Consider the following 25,514-nt stretch of genomic DNA (forward strand, 5'->3'; position numbering starts at 1 on the left):
TATTATATATCTAGATAAAAAACCTATGTATTGTACAATTTTTATGTTCATTTGAAAATAACTACTGCATAATAATATGAATAATTAGTGTTAAGATATAAAACTCAGTGCAATAAACACAAGCAAATACGATATCTTAAAATTACATAAAATATTGATATAATAAATTAATAATTACTTGAGCTATCGATAAAAATTGTCTTGTTTCTGAAATTTTATACATATAACAGAGGGTTCCAAAATAATTAATTAAATAAATAAATGATATATGGCAAATTGAATAAACTGTTTTATTTATTATTCTAATTCTTTTGATTATTGTATTTGAAAATGTTTACTGTACAAATTCGTAACTTCAAGCATTTTGATTAATGAAGTAAGTATTTTTATTTAGTTATCACAATCTACATACGTCTCTAATAATATGTTGACTAAAACATTCTCTGTAATATAACATGTTGGTCTATATTAACTGTGACATTAATGTCCTTATGTTTTGGATATCAAATTTCCATTTCCCAGTGGCAGAGTGGGCCTCCGTTCGCACTTACTATTTAAAAGGGTTAGAGCTAGCGCGCACGAGCAACTTTTGTCTCTGCAACTATTTTGTCTCTCCCATCAATTGTATGGGGAGTTGCGTCGCTACGTGCGCGCACTTTCATACTACATACCTCTTAGCTATGAGGTAGCGCGCACGAGCAACTTTGTCTCCGCAACTATATTTTTGTCTCTCCCACCCATGGGCTAGTATGAACGCAACTCCTCATACAATTGATGAGAGAGACTAAATAGTTGCAGAGACAAAAATTGTTCGTGCGCGTTAGCTATCAGGCCGAAATATCAGAAATCTGTGATCGTAACGTCAACGAACGTCAAATTTATTTATTCTGTATCCGAGTATTGTGTTCCCTAACGCAAACACCAAATATTTATAGAGAAACAGTGGAATACTAGAAATAGAGATACGATATAGAATATCGGTTTGATACACAAATGTATGCAAGGGTAAAGTCCCAATATGTTATTTGAATAGTAACAATATTCAAGACCTCTTGGCGAACGAGTTGAGTGTGTGTGTTACACCTTTGACTTATTGATAGAGTAAAATATTATTTTTATTAATATATTGTTTCCTAAGTGCCTATATTAAACTTTTTAAGCTTTCTTTCATTTTACAACATTCCTGCCTATTTTGGTACCTACTCTGAGAAACATTTATAAATATTCATATACCTAGATGCCTATATTTCGTACGATTTGTTTTCGCTAATTTAGCTGTGAAAGTAAAACCGCTATAGTTATTTTGACTTAATCGTCAACTGGCGAGCGCGAATCTCGCGAGCGCGCGCGAGTTGGCACTTTTCGATTTTGCCTACTTTTTTTGTCGTCAACTCGCGCGTCTATATAATTTGATGTTTTAATGTATAGTCAGCTACAAAAACGTTATAACAAATTTAATTTAGTTAGGTACTTACCTACTATAAATGTATAAGAAACTTTATGAAATTTGATTTTTAAAATATAACAAAATATACATCGTTTTGAAATCAGTTTATTATAAATCAACAGGACAAAATATAAATTATTAGTAGTATTTCCCTTACTAATTATCAACAATATCACATTGATTTGAGAATTTGGCTTATTATCTTATTATCTAGTATGTAAATTGTAAAAAACTAAGTAAATAAAATAGAAACAACGAAAACACTCCCCTCACATACTCGTATACTGAATATTGGTAAGTATAAAATAGTAAAACTAAACATAGTAATTGACAACAAACTGACTTATTATTGCTCCCTAATAAAATCAATCTTAGATTGATTGATATTAATAAAATCAATCTTAGATTGATTTTATTAGGGAGCAATAATAAGTCAGTTTGTTGTCAATTACTATGTTTAGTTTTACTATTTTATACTTACCAATATTCAGTATACGAGTATGTGAGGGGAGTGTTTTCGTTGTTTCTATTTTATTTACTTAGTTTTTTACAATTTACATACTAGATAATAAGATAATAAGCCAAATTCTCAAATCAATGTGATATTGTTGATAATTAGTAAGGGAAATACTACTAATAATTTATATTTTGTCCTGTTGATTTATAATAAACTGATTTCAAAACGATGTATATTTTGTTTTATTTTAAAAATCAAATTTCATAAAGTTTCTTATACATTTATAGTAGGTAAGTACCTAACTAAATTAAATTTGTTATAACGTTTTTGTAGCTGACTATACATTAAAACATCAAATTATATAGACGCGCGAGTTGACGACAAAAAAAGTAGGCAAAATCGAAAAGTGCCAACTCGCGCGCGCTCGCGAGATTCGCGCTCGCCAGTTGACGATTAAGTCGTTATTTTTGTTAATTTTAATATTTATAATCTTAAAATTAATTAGTAGGTTAAGGTTTTTAAATACTATGCGTGAAATTCATTTTAATTACCGCGCATTTATTTTTAAAGAGTTTGAACAAAATACATGATATCGTTTTATTGGACTTCACTACGAAATAAATTTGATCATTTGACCTTTAAATTCTAGACTAGACATACTAGACATGAATTACAATAAACCATACTTCTTTTTCGTTTATTACCCCGTTAAAAACCTTCCAACCGAAACAGATTATGTTCATTGCATTGGTTCATCTACAATCACCAAATTGACAGATTCAGAATGTGCTAACAGCCCATAATAATATGTGTAATGGTAAGGAGCTCCAGGACGAGATAAGTGTGAACAATGCGTGGCAACTGGCAAGGAGAACGCGCATGCGCGCTGCCCGCTCGTGTCGACATCTTCGGGTTTCGGGAGAGCGTCCAGTGGCGCGCCGATACGCCTGCTCGAATGTTTCTCTATACCACGCGCTTAATCCTTGCATACAACCGAAAAATCGCATTTTCTATATAAAACCATCGGTAATTATAGTAAAAAATCATTCTTACATCGTTTTTACGTTTAACAAAACGAGAACCGCAGTAAAAATATAGATTTCGCGTCTTCCCGACCGTGTAATTTGCTTTCATAATTGCTCACAGGATTTAATTCCACTCAAATGACAACCCACTAGGATGTACTCTCTCAGATCCTTGTTGTGACAGCATATACGTGGGTAGGTTTCAAAATTTCATGTTTGCGGTATAAGGGTGTTAAATAAAACTAACAGTGTTTGCATTCAGTGGCGTTTAAGGTTGATAGATTTATAGCTTGTAGTTTTATTGTTTACGTAGTGTGGTACAAATGTGGTGGATTTATTGATGGAAACCAGAATGGATATAAACTTGACGTTTCACCAGGTAATTTTTTATACATATTAAACTTTTTATTTATACTTACGTAGCGTGCTCATATTTTCGTTCATTAAAAAAAAATTATAAGATTTTTTTTAACACAACTAAAATTATGTTGTGTGGGGTAACGTAAATGGTGTGTTGGGTAAATTTGATAATAAATGAAATCTCAATTAAACATTCGTTGTTGATTGTTGATTTTAATGACGGGTTAAAAACCGAAACCTTCAGAGCTAGACTACCTTCTTTCAATTACCAGTTAGTTGTGTGTTTTTTTATTGGAAATATCAACAACGTAGATTTAAGACGACAATGGAAATGGAAAGCTATTTTTCTCGAAATAGGTTTCAATTAGATTAATCCAGGGGTCTTGATCGACAGAAAAAAAATCTCTATGTACCTAGTACCTAGGTAGCAATTGTGCTTTGAAAATTATATTTATACTAGCTTTCCGCCCGCGGCTTCGCCCGCGCAGTCAAAGAAAATCCCGCATAGTTCCCGTTCCCGTGGGACTTCCGTGATAAAACCTATCCTATGTCCCGGGGTAAAAAGTAGCCTATGTCTTTCTCGGGTATCAAAATATGTCTGTACCAAATTTCATGCAAATTGGTTCAGTAGTTAAGGCGTGATTGAGTAACAGACAGACAGACAGACAGAGTTACTTTCGCATTTATAATATTAGTATGATATTTATATTGTATTTATAAAAAGCTATTTCGTTATTCAATTATTTCGTGAGTTTCTAACATAGATTCAATAGATAGTAAATATCATAATTTGGACTTCATATTTAAAGACTCTACTTTATTAAAGTAAAAAAAATTGTTCAGGAGAAATTGTACGATAGTGAATTAGAATAATAATTCACTTTCAATCCTCACAAACTTTCATATTATATTTGTAGATGCGATTAAAAGCTTTTGGTGAGAATTTCGATAAGTGTAAGCAAATAACAGGTTAGGTCATTTTATGAGTCATCAAAACGGAATCACATAGAAATGATCTTATTTGTTCTACACGTATGCGGTATAGATAGAATTAGGAGAAAGTCAAGCATTTTTAATTTAACTATGAGAACTATGAAAGTGGGTTGTTAACTTAGAGTTTTATAAAAGCGGATATAAATGCTGAAATTGAATCAGTTGACAAGGTTCATTGTTATCAAACGATAACGATGTTCGGTACTAATTACTTTTTATTCACGAATATATGCGATTAATCGGTAGTTACGTATTTTGAAGGTAGAGAGCGAAATTTCTAAAATATAATATCTAATAAATGTTTAGAGACGATGAGCTGGGTATAGAATTGGTAATAAATAGGTACTTTTATAAATATTTAATTTGGTTACCTACGAAATTAGTAAGTTCTAGATTTTTTTTCCATACCTACAGGCATAAGTATAATTATTTAGGACGCTAGAAGGGCAGATTCAAATTAGTAAATTAGTATTACCTAATAAAGAATTAAAAAAAAACTACATTTAGGTATTATATATTGTATCATCATTCATAAGGCTTTATCACCCACATCAAAATGATGAGTCAGTGGCAACAACGGCCGACCTAACGACATTCTACTGAAATAGCTGTTGCATATTTCAAACGGAGCACAAACAATCTCATATGAGGCATACATGACTGGACATTCTCTCAGATTCGTATAAATTCTTGCGGAGGCTCGTGAAGCATGCAAGCATGTTCAATGGAGCGTCGTACCGGCCTCCATGTCCAATGGATGGTTCACAGACGTATGAATAGCGAAAGACACTATATCTGTGTGCACTCGGGTGGACAATGGCCACGGCGCGGCATGTGGGACGTGAAGTCTTTGTGCATAATACAATTTTACCTTTACATTTAAAAAGCATTTACAGCCCGTTTAATGTGGACTTCATGCAAATATGCGTTCCGATCTTTGAAGAAAGTTAACAGTCGGTTCCTATCAGGTGTTTATTAGGAAACCAGTAGTAATTGTAACTAATTAATAAAAGCTGTTTATTATACCGTCCCTGATATAGTTATTAACTGAACATAACTATTATGTATTAAACCGTTTACCGTGTAAATAAAGGATGTTAATTAAGTTGGGTGAATTATATTACATAGATAATAAACTGGTGCGAACAATACTTAGCAACTAGGGCATTTCCTTTGACTCTGGTCTGCCGTCTGAGTATAGTGTGGTATAGTTTTATTTGAAACTACGCTATAAATTAACATGTTCTAATATCGATGTGTGCTGTTAATCATCGAATATCCCACATTTTTTGTTTGTTTTGATATTAAATTCGGAGTATATTTCCCTACTGTTGCATACAGACGTGTTAAAGGTCTATGATAGCTGTACCTATTCGAAGCAATTTGTGTATCTAAGCATACATCTAAAAAGGAATAGGAATGATCAAAGAGAGTTTATATATGTAGGTGAAAGCCTACAGATGTAATAGATATGAATTTAACTATACTTAAATGGAAAGAGTTTCGAGTATGAAACCATTGAAGATCCAAAACTTTCAATATTAGTTTCTTAGTAGTTCGATAAGTGTTATATATCATGTTTCCATTCATTTTTTTTTTCTATAAATCATGTCAAAGATACCTACCTACTTATTCAATCGTCTTTTTGTACGTGCTCATTCAAGCGAGGTACTAATACAAGAGTACGGTAGCAATATGTTGATAGTCTAATAATCGTCGCCATAAAATCTTTCTGACATTCACAATTTATACCATATACTTACGATATAGTGTGCTAAGTTCTAAGTTTATTATGTCACGGTTATTTGGTACCTAAACGAGGGAACGGTCGTCCGTTCATAGTAAATGATTCACACAGTAGAGAATAATAGAGTTGGACTTGGAGATGTAGTTATTGCAGGATATACTATAATCACGTAGATTGTTATATAAGGACTAGGTATGTGCATTCTAAGTATTCCCATCTACCTTATAAATTACATATTATAGGATAGGTAAGGATAACTATATCGTATGTGGGGGATTGATATTTGTCTCTGGCGAATGAACAAATATATACGTGGTACCTACGTAGGTGGTATTAATCGATTGTTTGGAAAGATGGAAAAACACTTGTTATGAAATCATGAAATTGTTATAGCTTACACAAAACTAGGGATTTTCTAAAGGAGATACAATATATCCAGTGCAAACATATTCATTTATCCAGTACATTTTTAACGTGTTAACAAATTTCTCTAGAAGCCTGTGTGAAATTAAATTTTTGAAATGAAATTAAATACCTACATAATATTAAGACCTCTTAATTTGCTCTACATTAACAGAGAAATGTTAAGTTTAATTCATTATTAAACTACACTTTTTGTCTTAAAAACTATGTATGTTTTGTTGGAATCCCAGTAATTAAATGTTTGTACGTATGTAAACAATAATTTATTATTTCATATCCATATTCCAATTTCCATCCATGAATGCCGACATGAAGCTGACTTGAATAGATAATTTCTCAGCATTATACATAAGACAAGCGTGATAAACACGAAAGCGTTTTTGTGACCGCTGAATTTAATAGAGATAGGTAGAGTAGTTATATCACGGTTATAGGTAATATCTCTATTAAATTCAGCTATTTAATTTAATATGAATCTTTCCGAATATTTAAGTATCAGCTTATCGAAAACTCACCAAATCTTGTATGATGCAAAATAGATAACGGAATATTAATTACTTTCCTATACTAATATTTTTATAAGCTCCTATTATTATTTGAACAGGTACTGTATGAATTTTTTATGTGTTGTATCAATTTTAATATGTATCAATCTATTAAATATTTATCTGTGACTCTACCTACCTAAATTATAGGTTCATTCCCTCCGAACAATTGACATAGTCCTGCGTATCCCAATTGTATTAAAAATCTCGCCAAAAATAACTTTAATGATACATGTACCGCATTTTATTGTCGTATAAAATTGTGTCGAAAGTAACCTATTGAGACACAACAAGGAGTGTAGCTAAATACGAGTTCTGAGTGTCACTCGAAACATCGATAAACACTTGCCCTGAGTGACTGAGGGTGTAGGCTATAGTTAATTAGAAAGTTTATTAGGTAAAACTATATAAAAATTCCTCTTAATAAATTTAATCATACTGTCATAACGTACTTAATTTTTTTTAATTTAAACTTCAAAATTAATTAAAGTTTAATGATTATTTTTCCGACCCAAATATCGACCAATAGAATTGCACCATTCGACGTCACGTGGTACAACCTACATGGTATTATACTGATAATTTTTTGAAAATTTTCTCTGGTCGTTGACGTCAAACTGACAGGTTTAATTCAATTGTGAAATTATTGGCCGACATTTGGGACGGAAAAATAATCTCCCGAATATAGGTCTACCAGAATCTGATGGCATATTTATAATTAAGAAATAAAAGATTTTCATATGGCAATGTTATTTGACAACTATCAAATTGGTTGTCAAATTATTTGTCTTCTTTGGAATTAATGAATAATTTTTAGGATTTTGTCTAAAAAATCTTCGAAAATGTCGAAAAAGCCGCTGCGATCACAAGCAAGAGATGTTATTTATAATGTGTATGGAAAAACATTCGATGAAGAAGGGTCAAACACATCACAATTTTCAATTTTGAATATTTTATTGGTAAATTGGACTTACCCGTTTTGATACTTAAAATTAAAAATATTATAAGTAGGTAACTATAATATTGTTTGTTGATTACAACATAATTTTATGAAAACTTATTACAAGAGTTTCCAATACGGATATTCGTCAAGTCCAAGCTGTCCAATTCAATTTGATATTGTGTGTATCTGATAATACTTACGAAAATAAACATAGTTTTTATTTATTTTATAAAAAAATTATTAGCATTATCTAGTTTTGATCTGCATTATCATTACATCCATATTTTTACATGACATAATGATAATGAATATACAAATATAGGTATGTGTAAATAATATGTAATATGTATTACATAGATAAAAGTAATATGTATATTAAACATGTAAGTATGTACCTACATAATATTAAGTGGATATCTCATTATTAAGTACAGTATTGTGCACTTATGTAATGTGACTAATGATGTTGAGGACAAAATAAAAAATAAGCAGTATCAAGATCGTTCAGTCCATTTTCCCTAGGGTTGCTCACTCAAAATTTTGATTTCCCTAATTGCCATCAGATTCTGGTTTACCTATACCACACGAGCTTCAAAATTATCTGGCATTTCCCTCAAGGTTCCCTGCAAACAAATAAAGTCGTCAAGTTTTTCAGGAAAAATCACTCGCGCTTCGCGCTCGTGATTTTTTAGCCTTGACTAAAAACTTGACTCCTTCATTTGTTTGCAACGAACCTATCGGAAAATACCCGATAATTTTGAAGCTCTTGTGGTATTATAACTTATAAGTGACAATTAACAATCTCTTCACATCAAATTCTTGCAAGTATTGACAATTTACTGCTGGCCAGTGTCTGAGCTCTTTAAAACAAAGAAATACATCTTTCTTCTTCATTATACTATGCATAGATTAAGTGTACCTATTTGTTCCTAATCATTAAAAACGGCTGCAACCTGATTATGATATTTATATCTTCGTTAGTGAGTTGCGGATAGTGTGAAATATTTCCCACAAAACACTCATAGAGCAGTACACAAACACATTCATTAACCGCTGTAATAAAATCGTTGCCTCACACTCAAACAAAAGCTAAAATACATCTCGTAGAAAAATTACAAATTGTTTACATTAGGCGCTACCAGCCGCGCAGAAATAGGTACATCCTATGCTTCATATCACATAAACAGATAATGCGTTGACGATTATTCACAAGAATATTATTATACTTAGGAGCTGAATTATAAACAAAATTCGTAAACTCATCTCTGGGTCGCTTCAGTTTTACGATCGTCATAATATTTGCATCTCTATTAGAACCTACTATGTTTAGTCTTTTAAGTGCACGTTTTCATAAAATGGTTTGCACGTTTTATACACCGGTCTGTTAAAATATCTGAAAAGAATATTTGGAATGAATCTTCTTTTGATATGATTTGTTTGTTAGATTATTATTATGAAGCACTTTGCTCTTGTTCAAACGAAACTTTTAATTGGTATTGACGAAGTCTACGGTGTACAAGGTCTTAAAACTAGGCTCTGTTATCCGCGACGTCAGAATTCTCTCTGCAATTTTTCAATATAACGTTTAAAATACCTTCTTAGACATTATTTTATATTATAACGGATTAATTCCTTTTTTTATATACTTATACACTTAGCTTATACATATATAATGCATTTACCTACCTATTGTGATGCAACTTTAGTTAGTTGTATAAAAAGTGCTTTGTCATAAAATTAGGATATTTAAAAGTTTTACAGAACTAGTTTCAGTGACTTTTATAGGTAGGTACACTATTAATGTAATAGTAGTGTATTAAATCTCCCTGAAATATAGAGCCTAATAACTCTTAAATATTGTTTGGTACTTTATCAACCAAAACGAGTTCATCTCATAAAATGCATACATTAGAATAGTTCACGGGCCGTTGACAATCGTTGATATTGGCTTTTAGCCAAACGAAACGGTTTCGATAGCAAAATTTTGCAGAACTTGCTTTAAAATATCGCTTTTTTCAATTGCAATTTGTCAAGAGCTTCATCTTTTATGTAATTATTCCAATTAAAGTATATATCAGTATTGCATATTTTACTCAACCTACATTAACTTTGTATTTTATAGGGAGGTATTTATTTTTAACCGACTTCAAAAAAAAGGAGGAGGTTATCAATTCGGCCGGTATTTTTTTTTTTTATGTATGTACACCGATTACTCCGAGGTTTCTGAACCGATTTACGTGATTCTTTTTTTGTTCGATGCGGGATGGTGTCGAATTGGTCCCATAAAAATTTTATTCGGATAGGCCCAGTAGTTTTTATTTTATGAGCATTTTTGTCTGTAGGTATTTGTAAATTTTGCAAGTGCAAGTTTGAAGTCGGTTGTTTTTAACGCAGTTATCACTTGTAAAATATTATGTGATTAAATATACAATTACAGAAAAAACACAAGCATATAAGAGACATTGAGCCGTGACGCCATCGGCTAAAAATAATATATTTTCGGACCGTAAAAGTCAACCATAAATCACACAGAGATTCTTGACCTTTTTTCTAAATTTGCTACAAAATCTGAGGTTAGAGAAAAGGGAGACTATTTATAATTTTATGCAGAATTATTGCTTTCACTTTAATTAAAACTGCAAAAAAGCTTCTACTGACGATAACAAATCAAGTTTTAATTAAGCCTTTTCATATCGTCAATTCAGTTTTTTCTTATCTGATATTTCTTTAATACATTTTTGAATATCACAGATGTTATGAAAGAAAATATAAAAGATTTTCCTACTTCACGTACAAAATGCACTTAGGAAATGAAGAAAAGTCGCAGTAGTAGAGCTTTTATAAAAATGTGTACCGAGTTGCTTTTATGGGAGATATTTTGTTCTGTATAAGTGTATACTATTGTATATGTAGTATGCACTATAAAATGTCGAGAGTCAAGAAGACTTATTTTCTTTGGAAAATGAACCAATGTTTAAAGAACCACTGGCTAAATAAAAGCTCCATGAATTCCATGATAGCAGCCAATGTGGTTGGCATTGAGTCATATTATTTGTAGCAATGTTGAGATTTATTTCGGTATTTGTAACGTTTATTGGCGAGAAATTTATAACGTTCTGTGAATACCTAGGCTTTTCGAAAACCTAAGGTACGTTTATCATAAGGTAACATTGCTAGCAAATAAATCTTCTTTAGAACAAAATATTATTTACTAGCTTACCATCAGCGGCTTCGCCCGCTTTGTCTAAAATCTAATAAATTATATACTAAAACCTTCCTCTTGAATCACTATCTATTAAAAAAAACCGCATCAAAATCCGTTGCGTAGTTTTAAAGATTTGAGCATACAAAGGCACATAGGGACAGAGAAAGCGACTTCGTTTTATACTATGTAGTGATAAGATATATTCAAATGTGATTCTAACACCTAAAGTATTAAATGCGTTACAAGCATTATTAGTGACACTACAAATAGATATTTTAAATATTCAGTATTGTTTTGTTGGTAAAAATTACTGAGGCCCGTCGCCCATATTTTCTGTAAATTCCTAAATCATAATTTGAAATCATCAAGAAAATCCAACATTGAAATACATTTGGAAAAGTTTACTATAATAACTTTGAAATTGTTTATTACCTACTATGAAAAGCCCCGCAAAAACTTTTAGAAAAACCCTCACTAATTTTTACATAATTTTTGGTATTTGATATATCAGTGATTTATCTGTTTTCACTGCTGAACCAATCTTGGATTACAATAAGCAAAACCATATATTTTCTTTAATATTAGATAAATTTGATACAAGACCAGTAAATGTTTAAAACGGATAACATCATTTTTGAATAATTTAAAAATAATTATACTCATTCAACATCAAAAGTTTATCAAACCGTTATCTTTGTCACTTCAAAGCAAAAATTGCATCCGTCTCCGTAGCGGATACGTCACCTGTATTTCTTATTTATGATGATGCAAATGTTAATAGAAATGTTCCTTATGGATAATACCATAAAAAACAACAATGTGTATAAGTATATTGTTTTTGACTTTATCAAAATTCTGTACAAGTGCCTTATAATCGATAGATAGATAAAGTATAACATTTACGACTGATTTGGACATTATTGTACCCTATTGTACCTATTAAGTAGATACCTAATAGGTTGGCTAATAAGTAATAGTTTTTAAAAGCAGGATTAAGAAGAGGTTTACGCCAAAATTTAGATGATTTTGCTATAGCACCAATGTTTTTCAATTATAGAGAAAGTATATCGGGTTGGATAAAGCAATTCATTTAACACTCGATGTTGTTAATAATTGTAAACTAAAACGTTTGTTACTTAGGTGTTTTCTCTTACATCATGCTCTCCAGCGGATTATTTATATGTAACATTACCGTCATCAACACAACAAACAAAGCCTATCACAATGAATGAATATATTAGGTATACTGAAAGCTCTTAATACGTATCTATGCTATTCTCTCATAAACCGCAGATTTATATTGTAGTAGATTAGAGTCGTAGTTAGAGTCTTGGTCTCCAATATTCGTACGGATTCACAATTCCCAATCCACGAGCATTACTCGTCTTATGAACCCGTAGCGAAGTGAAAAATTAATCCGTAGAAGCGTCCTCAGATCTATTTCCTGCTAGCCGAGCATTGACAATTGTATTGGGAAATCCTTACTGTGCTACACGTTCTAAATCGCTTTCATATCGGTTGAAAGTCGCCCTGGTAAGAGGACATCGAATGGGATTACTAATGGAATCAGCGATCGGCTATTTCGACTTACCATTCTCAGCTTTTTGATTTAACGTCTATTTAGGGACTTCTACAGTTTACAGTTGAGTTTATATTTTGCAATAATAATATTATTGTTGACGTAGCGTTGAATCTGGGGGCACGGTAGTGCCCCCGCCAAGACGAGCCAAGCGAACAAGCGAAGCGCACGCGCACTACCTACCTTTTCTCGAAGCGCTTCGACGTTTTTTTGAACCCTCATAACTTGGATTTTGATTATGCTAGATCAACAAAATTTTCGGGATATATTGTCCATAGCGGACTTATTGAACATATTAAGTTTTAATTACATTAGCTTTTATACTTCAGATTTTATTTATATCTAAAAAACGCTAATTTCGTCACTGACTCACTGATGATCATCAAAATTCTTAAGGTATTTCCTAATGTCCTAGAAAGCTGAAATTTTGTATGTAAGCTAGTATTAGCACACAAATAACAAAAAAATTATAAAACTTGTAACTTTCATCCCCCAACCCCTTAAACTAGGGGATGGGAGTTTGTATGAGACCTGTAATTTTAAATTAAATTTTGATGAAGCTAGAGGTCTAATCTAATAATCTAAAACTTGGTTCCCCTAGATATATATATGTATCTACTCCTTGTTAAAAAAAAAAAAAAAAATTAATCGACTTATAAAATTTTGTTACAAACAACTTACAAAAAGAAATGAAATCCCACCAAAAACATTTTCATGTAAAATGTTGCCAAGACGAGCCCATATGACTCGCACTGTCAAAAAGTTATCAGATCTCACGTAGAGCCAAGCTTCTAACACTACACGCCCTAACTCTACAAGGCCTAACTTCACAAACTCTACACCTTAGTCAAAATATGTGGCTTGGCCGTTCGTTACTACAAGAACTATAATTGTATAACACAAAAGTAATGAACAGTGAATTAATTTTTCACCTTACGCCGATATGAATGTAGCGAAATGGCCAAGCCACATATTTTGACTAAGGTGTAGAGTTTGTGAAGTTAGGCCTTGTAGAGTTAGGGCGTGTAGTGTTAGAAGCTTGGCTCTACATGAGATCTGATAACTTTTTGACAGTGCGAGTCATATGGGCTCGTCTTGGCAACATTTTACATGAAAATGTTTTTGGTGGGATTTATATTTGCAATAATTTTCTCGTTGATAGCAAAATAAAAGGTTTGGATTAGTGTTATTTTCTTTCGATTGATTAGGGACAAACGAAATATTATGATTATCAATATCGGTCCCGATTTAGTATTTTGCAAATCCCGTTAAATTTTATATTTTTGTTTTTATGGTATTCTTTCTAATGCTTTTTATATAAACACTAGCTTACCGCCCGCGGCTTCGCCCGCTTTCTCTAAAACGATTTGAGATTTAAACTATCCTATCTCTCAAGTTGGATCGAACTGCACATGGTGTGCGAATTTTATTATAATCGGTTAAGTGGTTGAGGAGTCCATTGAGGACAAACATTGTGACACGAGATTTATATATATTAAGATTTATAAAGAATAGAGTCCCGTCTCGTGATCGATTTTTTTCTATTCGAAGAAGAAAAAGTAGGTAGAATAGAGTACGAATTATTTATAAATATAGGATTAACTATTGAATGCCGAATCCATTTACGTTGTGATAATAATTATGTAATATTTCAATCTTATCTATGCCAGTGTTTACGACAAAACTCTACAAGTGGTCCTGTCAAATGTATTTCTTATCTGATAATATTGACAAAGAGTATCTTTTTTGTTAATGATAATTTAATCCAAGTTTACTTATGACGTTTATATAATACGATGCTTATTCTTATTGATAGCATGATAGCATTCATAAACATCAGAAGTACATATCTTTGTAAACTTTTTATTTTTCTTAACCGTGATATGTAATAGTACTTTTTTTATTTTATTTTATTAAATCGTAAGTATTATGATTATATTCGAAGATCTACTCAAATAAAGAGACTATAATATACATGCAAGCCATGCTAAAATATAGCTAGGTATGTGTAGTACCGAGTGACTCAAGCGCTGGCACAGAGGAGCTGGCGGTTGGTGTTTACCAATGCATTATTTATTAGTAGATATCGCTGTTCAATTCATCGCAGAAATATTGGCAATGTTTTGATAACCTTTTGGTTTCTACTTTACGTTTCATAAAATATAAAATTTGTACTAAATTTGTACTTCATTAACCAACCAATTTTGAATACTCAGCAAAGTATTGATACATAAAAGTACTAGAAATGTGTTTTCACACATCGTGAGTGAAATCACTATAAAAAAATACAGAAACATCAGGATAAACATATTCTATACAAAAATACAGCGTGGGTACCTCAAAATTAATACATACACATTTTAATAGGAATATATTAAATCATACAAAAATCCTACCAATACATATTATAATTACAAATGCGAAAGTCTGTGAGGATGAATTTATGTTTGTTACTTTTTCACGAAAAAACTACTGGAGGGATTTGGATGAAACCTATACTACTTAATATTATAAAGCTGAAGAGTTTGTTTGTTTGTTTGTATGTTTGTTTGTTTGTTTGAACGCGCTAATCTCAGAAACTACTGGTCCGATTTGAAAAATTCTTTCGGTGTTGGATAGCCCATTTATCGAGGAAGGTTATAGGATCATCACGCTAAGACCAACAGGAGCGGAGCAATGCGGTGAAACCGCGGGGAACAGCTAGTAGGTTATAACATAAGAACAACATATGGCCTATAGAAATACTTGCGGTAGAACTAGCATAAAATATTTTTATTAAAGATATATTTTTATCTTCATTTCTATATTCCATACATAGTTTTGGCATGTTAGCAGGTTGCGAGGTGAGCGATGTGGGCGCGGTGGGCGCGGGGCGCGGCGCTGGCGCTGGCGTGGTGCGCCGTCGCCGCCGCGCCCGCCGGCCCGGCCCCGCCGCCTGCCGCCTGCGAGTCGCTGCTGCTGAGGAGGCCGCCGCCGCTGCCATCGGTAAGCTTTCAGTCATGATGCCGTCGAGCGTGCTACGGCCTACCGCCGACTAGGCCATTGAGCTTGATTTTGATATTGTACCATTCAACGTAGAGCTTAGAATACGCTATATCTCTATATTGTTCTACGTTTTAAAGGTATATGAAAAAAAAACAATCTGTATATTTACTTTGAAAATAATGATGTTGAAATGTGCATAATTAAACCCTGGATGATCAATTTGCTAATTTTATTGTACCTAGTTTTATATTTTTTCCTAACACTCAGATGGCTCATTATACCTTACTTATAAGTTTTCTCTTTAACAGAATGTGAGGGAATATGAAGCTGCAGTTGTGCAAGTTGCCCGTGCGTTATCAGAGCTGGTGGACCAAGGCGTGGCTGATGAAGCGAGAGCGTCTGCCCTTGCCCGCGCTGCAGCTCGCACGCCCCTCCACCCGCCTCCTGCAGCAGTTGCTCTCGGCGCGCCTCAACTTAGCTTGGGAGTGCTCTACATCCCAGAACCCGGTCGCCTCGTAGTGTTTCAACAAAACAACTCAGCTACGCTACAGCAGTTCTGGCGCACTCTCGCGTCCGCTTGGAATGCTAGTCTTGTAATGTGGTCCAACGCATGGTATTCGTGTGAAGGTGACATTGGGTGGTGGGGTGGAACTGCCGCTGCGAGAGGTTCAGGAGCAGCGCGGGCTGCTGCGGCTATATTTCGACGACTGCCTACTTTGCCCTGTGAAGAATCTATGTACGAATGGCTCGGAGGAACCCCGTTATGTGATGCCATGACTACTGATTGCGAAGCTTTTCCATCAGCGAATGAAGATAGGAAGTTAGAAGTAATGTTTTTATCATCATTTTATTCACACTTATTGCGTGAAATACATAGTTATATTTACAAAATTATTTCGGTGTTTTCCAGTATCATTGCAAGTGTCGATCAGACCACTGGCACGAAAGTGGTGGGAATTGGATATCTGGTAGCAAACTCGAGGAAATAGGTCGTCTTAAATGCACGCCATGTGGCGTTGGCAGCAATGCGACAGCCTGCCTTCCAGAAACGTACAGAGCAGCGCTTCTTGCCGCAAACCTAGCAGGAATGCTGCTTTGCATCATCATTGGACTTATTATCTTGAAGAAAAGAAAATGCAAAGTAAGCGCTTTTGATGAAAAATGACAGTAACTCTTACGAGATTCTACAATGATAAGAAACTTTGAAATATAGATAAAATTTGTATTGCAAATTGTTTGAACATAATAATAAAATTTTGTGATAACAAAAGTTCTGCCAATAGCCAAGTCTGATAGTATAGTCAAAGATTATGTATGAATACTTCTATTACCGTATTATTTTGTATTATTATATCGAATCATTTTACCGCTGACTTTTCTATGAAAACTATAGGTATACTTTTCTGTAGCATATTCATTTTGATATTGGGTAAATGGGTAGCGATCATGTAGCGATTGTCACATTTTCTGTGCTCGAATTTATTTTTCAGAATTAGGCTTTTCATTGAGGTGTTTTCTTTTTTCAGGCAGTTGCTATGGGAATGTGGACTGTATTGGAAGTTGTTCTCATTGGTGCAATGTTTATGTATGGTTCAGTAAGTATAGATAAATTATATATATACCTAGTACCACCTTTCCAACCGCCCTCTCCCGCATTTTCTCAAATTATGCTACCAATATTATAATTCATAAACTTCTTCGATAATCACGATATAATTTGGTGAAAACAGAAAGAAAATCGGTGTTTTTGAGATTATCTCGAATAGACATACAGACAGACTTTTTTATAATATCAGATAGTGATACGGAATATTACACTGATATTGTTTTTTCATCATGATACTATAATACATTTGTAGAGTATATTTGTTATGATTCATCATTTACTAGGTATACAAGAAATCCGATAAGAGAAAGAGTTGAAGATATTACTTACGGGTAATGACTTATAAAAAACGAGTTGTAAATTCGAGTCTTGATAGTTAGATTTTATCTATTACGTGTATTCTTTCATATCATTATTGATTACACTTCATACGTGTATTATTCATGATTTTCAGAATAAGTCGTAGTAATGAGACAAGGAATGAATGCTCGCAATTACTAATACAATTAATATGTAAACATAAAGTTACCATACACATATATGTATTTAAATAACATAATAATTCAAGGCAGCATCCCAGTACATATCAGCAGCCCGGTGGCGCTGCGTTCTCGGCGCGTGGCTACGCGAGCTCGGCTTCGTAGCTTGCTACGGGTCTGTGGTGTTACGACTATGGGTCCTATTGGCTGAGTTCCGCACGAGGAAGGCGCATAGGTGGACGCCTAGAGATGCTGAGGTAACTACTAACTACTACATGTGTAATAAATTTGATTATCACAGAAATAAATACTTAGGAAAGATACAAATAAAAAAAAAATGTTGTCTTCATTTTTAAAACACGTTTTTTACGTTTACAATGAATAAATAGTAAATAATAAGATTTTGAAATGTATATAACTACTTAAATACACATAATACCCTATTTGTACCTAAAACAGAATACACGTCTAATATATCAATGCAGACGGATGAATCTAGTGTGGAATAATTTAATACTTGGTTGGCTGTCAGGGCAGATTTCGGACCATGTAGCATATTCTATGCAATAAAGCCGACAGTATTCGGTAGATTTGATGTGAAGGCAACTGTTTGCATTATGCATCGGAATATTCGCTTGTTTCAGTAACGTTTATGTGCTTATCGTGTCAGACGTTTGTTTGATTAAACCTTGTATACAGAATTGAATTCGGACAAACATTTCAGCCCATAGAACACAACTACACTAACCTAATAGAAAATTCCTTTGTGATAAGTTAAAAATTTAAATTGAAATTCTACGCGCTACGCAAAATCAACAAACTTTTGGGTGATTTACAGTCCTTATATACAAGTGAAATAAAATAATGCCACACAAAAATCGGGCACAATATACGAAAAAGTCTTCCACAATACCAATAAAAAAATAATCATAAATTGCCCATTTTTTACCCGACTGCGAAAGGTTGTTAATTAAGGCTACATAAATTAGCCTATGTTACAAGGCATAGTTTTTTGTTATCGTAACAACAATAATTCTTGTATTACAATATAGCCTTCTTCTAGGTCCTCCGAATAGTAGCGGCCATGTTGATAGGCGCGGCGTGTTACCTGGCCGCGTTCACGGCCACCTCCGCGTGCGAGGACGACATCGGCGGCGGGTGCGCCCGGGCCGCCTGGCACCACGTCACCGCTGGCGCAGAGGTGCTCTTGCTGCTAGCGGGGCTGAGGATAGCGCACGCGGCTAGGAACGCTAATGTGCCGTTTCAGGTAAAAGCATTTATCTTATGAGTTTGATGTGACCTTAAAGGTGAAAAGGCAAATATTTATCTAGTAAATGGTCTGGTTCTCCTGGCTCCGCCTGCAAGTAGTTTTTTTTTTGGTTTTTCAAAATTTTATCAGTTATTATTAACGGATCTACCAGTGGATGGCGCTCGTATCGGCCCTACCGGAGACGAATCTAACGAACAAAAACTAATAAAATCTATACAACTGTTCTTGAGTTATAAATAGTGAAACTTAGACGACTTTATTTTCTAATTATGTATAGCACCTTTTCGTGTTTTCCCCATATGAGCCTTCCTTCTGCCTGAACAAAAACATAAAAAAAAATGGCGAATCGACGACGGCGACTCATTTTTATCATAATATAGATATTGCGGTATGTAGACTATGTGAAAAGATGACAATATTTATTATATGTATAGTTATTACATATTATCACATCACCTGCGCGGCCGCATCTTCATGTTTTAATGACGCGTCCAGAACAGCCTATGTTCATTGTCTAAGTTTCTATTAATCTATTTACTTCATCTTTTGAACCTAATTAGGGTGATACAATCCAAAGGTGATCCTCAAAGAGGAAGACAGAGTTTATTTTCCACGGTAAAATGTGTTTCTTATTCATTTATATGAAGTAAAAAAAGATTTTCCATCGAGTATTTTACAATAAAAATTAATAACCCACTCAAAAACTCAAATATCGAATAATTTTAGCTGTCGTTCCCAAAAACGTCGAAATAATATTTAATTAATGAGATACGTCATGCGTACCAATTAAATATAAATTATTAATTAAAACACTACTTAAATCTCACTTCATCATGGAGTGGCTTTTTTAATTAATACAAGTTATTAAGATACGATTGCATCAAGCAGTAACAATACGAATAATTTGATGCTTTAGTTACTGCAGCATAGAAAATTAATATAATATGCTTCTATGTCTATATTACCAACTACATATATAAAAATTGTTTTAAACATTCTTTCTACTCAGGATACCTATTAAACCAGTATATATATTAAACTAAACATGCTCGTGAAACCATATCAAATGCATTAATTTCACACAATATAAAGCGAAAATCCTTCAATCATTTCACTACAATGGTCAATTGATACTTCATAGTCATGAAATCGTTGATCTATATGGCAAATACCGGTACAATTGAAAACGATAGCCGATAAATTTTGATGACATGTCTGACCTAGTTGCTTGGTACGGATTTGACCTTCATAAGTGTTCATATCTCATACAGGCAACACGTGTTTTTTCTAGATGGAAACAATGCTTGCAAAAACGCGCAGAATTCTAGATAGACTTTTTTTATGACGCCTGACGGAGCTCCATTTTGAAGTATATAAATTTTTAAGTTTGAAGCTTCAGTTTATAAAGAACTCCCATTATCTATTCAAATTATAATTATGATAATTCGAGTATATTGGTATAAATAAAAATAGCAATTAACAATTGACGTAATACAATATTTTAAACATATTATATACTAGATTTCCGCCCGCAGCTTCGCCCGCGCAGTTAAAGAAAAACCCGCATAGTTCCCGTTCCCGTGGGATTTCCGGGATTGCGTCATTTTCCCGGGATAAAAAGTAGCCTATGTCCTTTCTCGGGTATCAAAATATCTCCATACCAAATTTCATGAAAATTGGTTCAGTAGTTAAGGCGTGATTGAGTAACAGACAGACAGACAGACAGAGTTACTTTCGCATTTATAATATTAGTATGGATGAGAGGATTCTTAAAATCGTGAACGATGAGTAAATGATGATAAACTGTTCGTCAAAAAACCGTCAATTTATATCTATCTGTCTAGATAGAGGGCATAGATAGCATAGATAGCACCTGCTAAGTGCTATCAATCATGATACATTTCTTCGAACTATCATTTTGAACTATTGACATATGTACCTATCTATGTCGTAAGTATCTCTTTGGTCAACAGAACCGTTTAATTAAGTCTTAAAGACTGATGAAACCAATTTCTTGCGACGTTTCATATATTTGGATATTATTGCTCCAGGATTACGGTTAGCTGCTGCTCTGTGAATAGAGGATATTCTATGTGCAATATTCTATAAACAGAGTGGAATTTTATAATTCCCTGGAGGAAGAGTAGTTATTCAGTCGATAAAATATTTTTGAATTAAAGGAAATATTCCTTTATTTTTAAGAGAAATAAACTACATACTTCAAATATTTCCGAAAATTTGCTCGCAACACCCGGTAATCGAACCGACTAAAATATTTTAAAATGACACCCTGTCCTTTTAGTGCATCGACCTTTATGGTCAATTATAAGGATGAAATCTCTCCAACAAAATTAATAAATCAAATGATAGGAAACCATCTCGCCGCCGATCCATAGGATAGAGTTAGAACTATAAACAAGGTAAATAACGTTTTCAGGAGCGCGGTTGGCTAGCCGCAGCTCTTTGGATAGAGTTAGAACTATAAACAAGGTAAATAACGTTTTCAGGAGCGCGGTTGGCTAGCCGCAGCTCTTTGGATAGAGTTAGAACTATAAACAAGGTAAATAACGTTTTCAGGAGCGCGGTTGGCTAGCCGCAGCTCTTTGGATAGAGTTAGAACTATAAACAAGGTAAATAACGTTTTCAGGAGCGCGGTTGGCTAGCCGCAGCTCTTTGGATAGAAGGGGCTTGCGGGATCGCCTGGCGGGTGGCAGCGGTAAGCGGCGCGGCGCCAGAGCGCTCGCCCCTCGCGTCAGCAGCTCGGGCGCACCTGTCCTCAGGGGCGGCACTCGCGTGTGTTCTTGCACCGAGGCTCTGGCATGGCTACAGAGCACGGTCTTTGGCTCAAGAAGTTAGTATGTTGAATTTAATTTATAAATTTTATTTTTTTAATTTACATAGCTTCATCTTCTTATAAAGTTAACAGTGAAATTAATTTAGTAAACTTGAGTTTATTATATTATAAACGAAATTAAAAACCTCGCATATTATGTAGCACCGATTAAAAAAAATGAATATTGTCCATCACCTTAGCTATCACACAGAACACCAAAGGTATATTACTGATCTTACCATAATCTTCAAATCTCCATAGGTATCTCGCCGTGGACCTGCAGAAGGATTTGGTGTGGAGGGTGAAGAGGAACCAACCTCTGAAGAGGTGCGGGCTGAACTGAAAAGGCTGTACGTGCAACTAGAGATTCTACGCAACAAGACGCTACGGAGGGACAACCCTCACATCAGCAAGCGTAGGGGAGGTCGGAAACCTCCGCATAGACGCTTCTCTTTACAAGTGCGTATAATTTAAGTTTATAATCATTTATTTTTGAATCATGTTTTCAAAATTAATATTATTAAGTACAAACAACTGTATTACTTGTATTCGTAGTATAAATGATGTAATTTTAACTTGAATCAACAGGAACAAATTGTAAACACCAATGATAAGCTCAAGTATTACTCTTAGATGTAGAGACTCATTTATTAAACATCCAAAAAATACATTCCATTAATATTATCTGTATCCTAATTTTGATGTTGTGATCTTATGCCGTGTGCCCTGGATTACTAACCTTAACAATTTTAGTTACGAAATCTCATCTTCATTGCCATTAATCCATATTTCACATTCCATTCTGCCCCACCTAGAAAAAGGGCAGTCGCGAAAAGGTAAGGTGTTATGATATATACAGCATGCACCACGGAGCACCCGCATGCCCCTTGTGGTTGTCGCCTTCGCCCCAAATCTCCCCTAGTGCATACGAGGCACACCCTGTACCTGTGCACTGACCTTTGCTACCGTGCAAGCTATATTATTACGCTTTTCGCCGGGTGCAGTTGAGAACTTCTTATTGAAGGGGGAAATTACTAAGTCTAAGTATTGGGAACATTAAATCATATCTCCTTCCTTCTAAAGGATAGTTTAAATAAAGTAAGGTCATGTCACTGCCCCGCACTCGGCGATCTTCTAAAGCAACGTTGTCACCGCTATATAAATGGATTTACACTTTAATAAATAAAGCGTTTTGAACACAATGTGTGATTTTTAACTACTTATGTGATTATTAAACTAAATGTGTTTGATTGAGCTTTTGTTACTTATTGGAACACGCGATTTTTGTAGTGTGTTAACTGTTAAATGTCATTGAAGTTTTTCGCTTAATATATTTCTTAAAATAATTTTGCTTCTTTACTAAACGGCTTTACTCACAATCCTTATTGTGATCAGAATTTATTTATTAAGAGCGAAAAAAAATGTTTAAAATATCGTGACTGATTTTAATTTTGTAGTAAGGCCGTACCTTTCTATAGAAACATATAGTCTATACCCAGATTTTGAACAAAGTTTTACTTATTTAGGCATTACAAGCTCGTCGCGGTGGTAAGAACAAGAGCAGCGCGGTAGAAGCGAGCGAAGCGGGCGACGCGTCGCGAACTCCGGAAGACTCCGTGTGTTCCGCTGAAGGACCCTCACATTACACCGATGCTGATACACAGGCGTGATATTAAATACAAATAATTTGATTTGATGGATATCACGTAATTGTAAAGTTTGGGAGAGTACCAAATTGGTAAATTTGATCAAACCAGATTTCACAGGTACTCTATATGCATATAGTAGGTACCTGTGTTAATCCGATTATATTCTCCTAGAAAAGTTAGTCGCGATGACGCACAATCGTCTATGAACTATCCACGTCCTGCCTCCAGATAAATTAATAAAAGAGGTTTAATAAATTGTATTATTTTTAAATCTTTATCTATCTATATCCGTTAAATTCATACCTAATCGTGTTACTTTTCGTCAAAATTAGGTATATGAAATTGTATACTGACCTGATAAATGTGTAATTTAAACGTTAAATTTTGTCTCGATGATGTAACTCTTCTTTAATAACGTGAATTACTATCAGAACATTATTGTCTGTACTAGTATGATGGAATTGAGGTTATCTCCAAATTATTTATTTAAATTAAATTATCTTAGCTAGATACTAAACTTGCTTATTGAGTATATCGCAGCCAATTTTTCTATGACATTCATTACACTGTTGACACAAAACCATGTCTTATTTAATCGCTAATTACTATTGATTATTTTAACGCAACCTTAATTTATAATGAATTCATCATGAATAATTATAACATTTATTATCTGCCATGTTCAGGAGAATTGTGTTATAGTTTGATGAATTCACGTCGTATTCAGGGTAAATATTGGTTGAGCAACAGTCTATGTTGCTGGAATCTTTCTTTAGATGTTGTTCTCCACCTGGCACGCTTCGCAAAAACTTTTCATCATGCGTTCTATGCATCACGAAGTGTTTTATCAGCAACATTTTGGCAGCAACTCCGCAACATGTTCAACTTTCTTTGCTAGATAATTGTTCAATACTATGTTTGAAGATGAACATTTTGGCAGCAACTCCGCAACATGTTCAACTTTCTTTGCTAGATAATTGTTCAATACTATGTTTGAAGATGAACATTTTGGCAGCAACTCCGCAACATGTTCAACTTTCTTTGCTAGATAATTGTTCAATACTATGTTTGAAGATGAACATTTTGGCAGCAACTCCGCAACATGTTCAACTTTCTTTGCTAGATAATTGTTCAATACTATGTTTGAAGATGAACATTTTGGCAGCAACTCCGCAACATGTTCAACTTTCTTTGCTAAATAATTGTTCAATACTATGTTTGAAGATGATATATTTTATTAAGAATAGGTATTATAAATGTTGGCTGCGACGTACGCGAAGTAATAAATAAAATTTTAATATGATCTGCCGTTCTAAATGTATGTACATTTCCATTTTCTAGTCATTATTTAGCTGTCGATTTATAACTAACTATGTGTACTTAAACTCGATCGTGCATTTAAGGAGAGGGCGTATTCGAAAAACGATTAATAAATACTCAGCGTATAAGATATTATATGACATGAATAACCCTAAAAATAAAACAATAATTTTGAAATATAATTGGATGAAATAAAAAAAAACGAAATTTTCGTTTTTCGTAATTCATGCACAACAAACCACAGTGATATTAATTATCATATTGTAGTCATAAGGAGTGAAAGCGTCTTGAATGATATGGTTATTTAGGTACATATTATTATATTTTATTTGATCGTTGTTGTTATAAAATAAAAATCATTATAAATAAGTGTTAGAATATTACGTACAATTAGGTTGTACCGTCGTGGTGTTCCCATGTAGGTAAATAATAGATTATAACTCCCTCATTGTAATTACCATTTAATGTTGAACCTGTAATAAGATCGCATTGTAAATGTTCTGTGGCCAATCATTTAATTGTTGATTTTAAATAATAAAAATTAGAGTTGTTGTGCTTATTGAAGTTGCGTGATCGCGACGGATTGACGATGTGATGCCGATATTATTTAAAATATATTTATTGTATAAATAAAAATATTTAAATGTA

The 25,514-nt window shown here is 33.7% G+C and overlaps 1 protein-coding gene across 3 annotated transcripts; it reads left to right on the top strand.

The window, feature by feature from the left end:
* The first annotated feature begins 2,828 nt into the window (after window positions 1–2,828).
* LOC123706377 (probable G-protein coupled receptor 158) lies at window positions 2,829–25,514 on the top strand. Of its 3 annotated transcripts, none has more exons than XM_045655629.1 (11): window positions 2,844–2,930; window positions 3,192–3,308; window positions 15,557–15,709; window positions 16,018–16,536; window positions 16,620–16,850; window positions 17,236–17,304; window positions 17,884–18,051; window positions 18,858–19,061; window positions 21,712–21,915; window positions 22,159–22,356; window positions 23,424–25,514. In XM_045655629.1, the coding sequence occupies exons 3-11, from the start codon at window positions 15,575–15,577 to the stop codon at window positions 23,565–23,567; spliced, it is 1,872 nt and encodes a 623-aa protein (XP_045511585.1). In that variant the 5' UTR covers window positions 2,844–2,930; window positions 3,192–3,308; window positions 15,557–15,574; the 3' UTR covers window positions 23,568–25,514. The 3 variants fall into 3 exon arrangements, with proteins under 3 accessions (XP_045511583.1, XP_045511585.1, XP_045511584.1); XM_045655628.1 differs by having other exon boundaries at window positions 2,856–2,930; window positions 3,051–3,308; XM_045655627.1 differs by having other exon boundaries at window positions 2,829–3,308.

Source organism: Colias croceus, chromosome 3 (assembly GCF_905220415.1).
Source record: "Colias croceus chromosome 3, ilColCroc2.1".
In the NCBI taxonomy this organism is placed as follows: domain Eukaryota; kingdom Metazoa; phylum Arthropoda; class Insecta; order Lepidoptera; family Pieridae; genus Colias; species Colias croceus.

Bases quoted from the DNA above. Each gene is read 5' to 3' on its own strand.
- LOC123706377 (XM_045655627.1), top strand. From the start codon at position 15,575: ATGTGGGCGCGGTGGGCGCGGGGCGCGGCGCTGGCGCTGGCGTGGTGC. The intron at 15,710-16,017 runs GTAAGCTTTCAG...TCTCTTTAACAG, and splicing joins GGCCGCCGCCGCTGCCATCG to AATGTGAGGGAATATGAAGC. The intron at 17,305-17,883 runs GTAAGTATAGAT...TAATAATTCAAG, and splicing joins CAATGTTTATGTATGGTTCA to GCAGCATCCCAGTACATATC.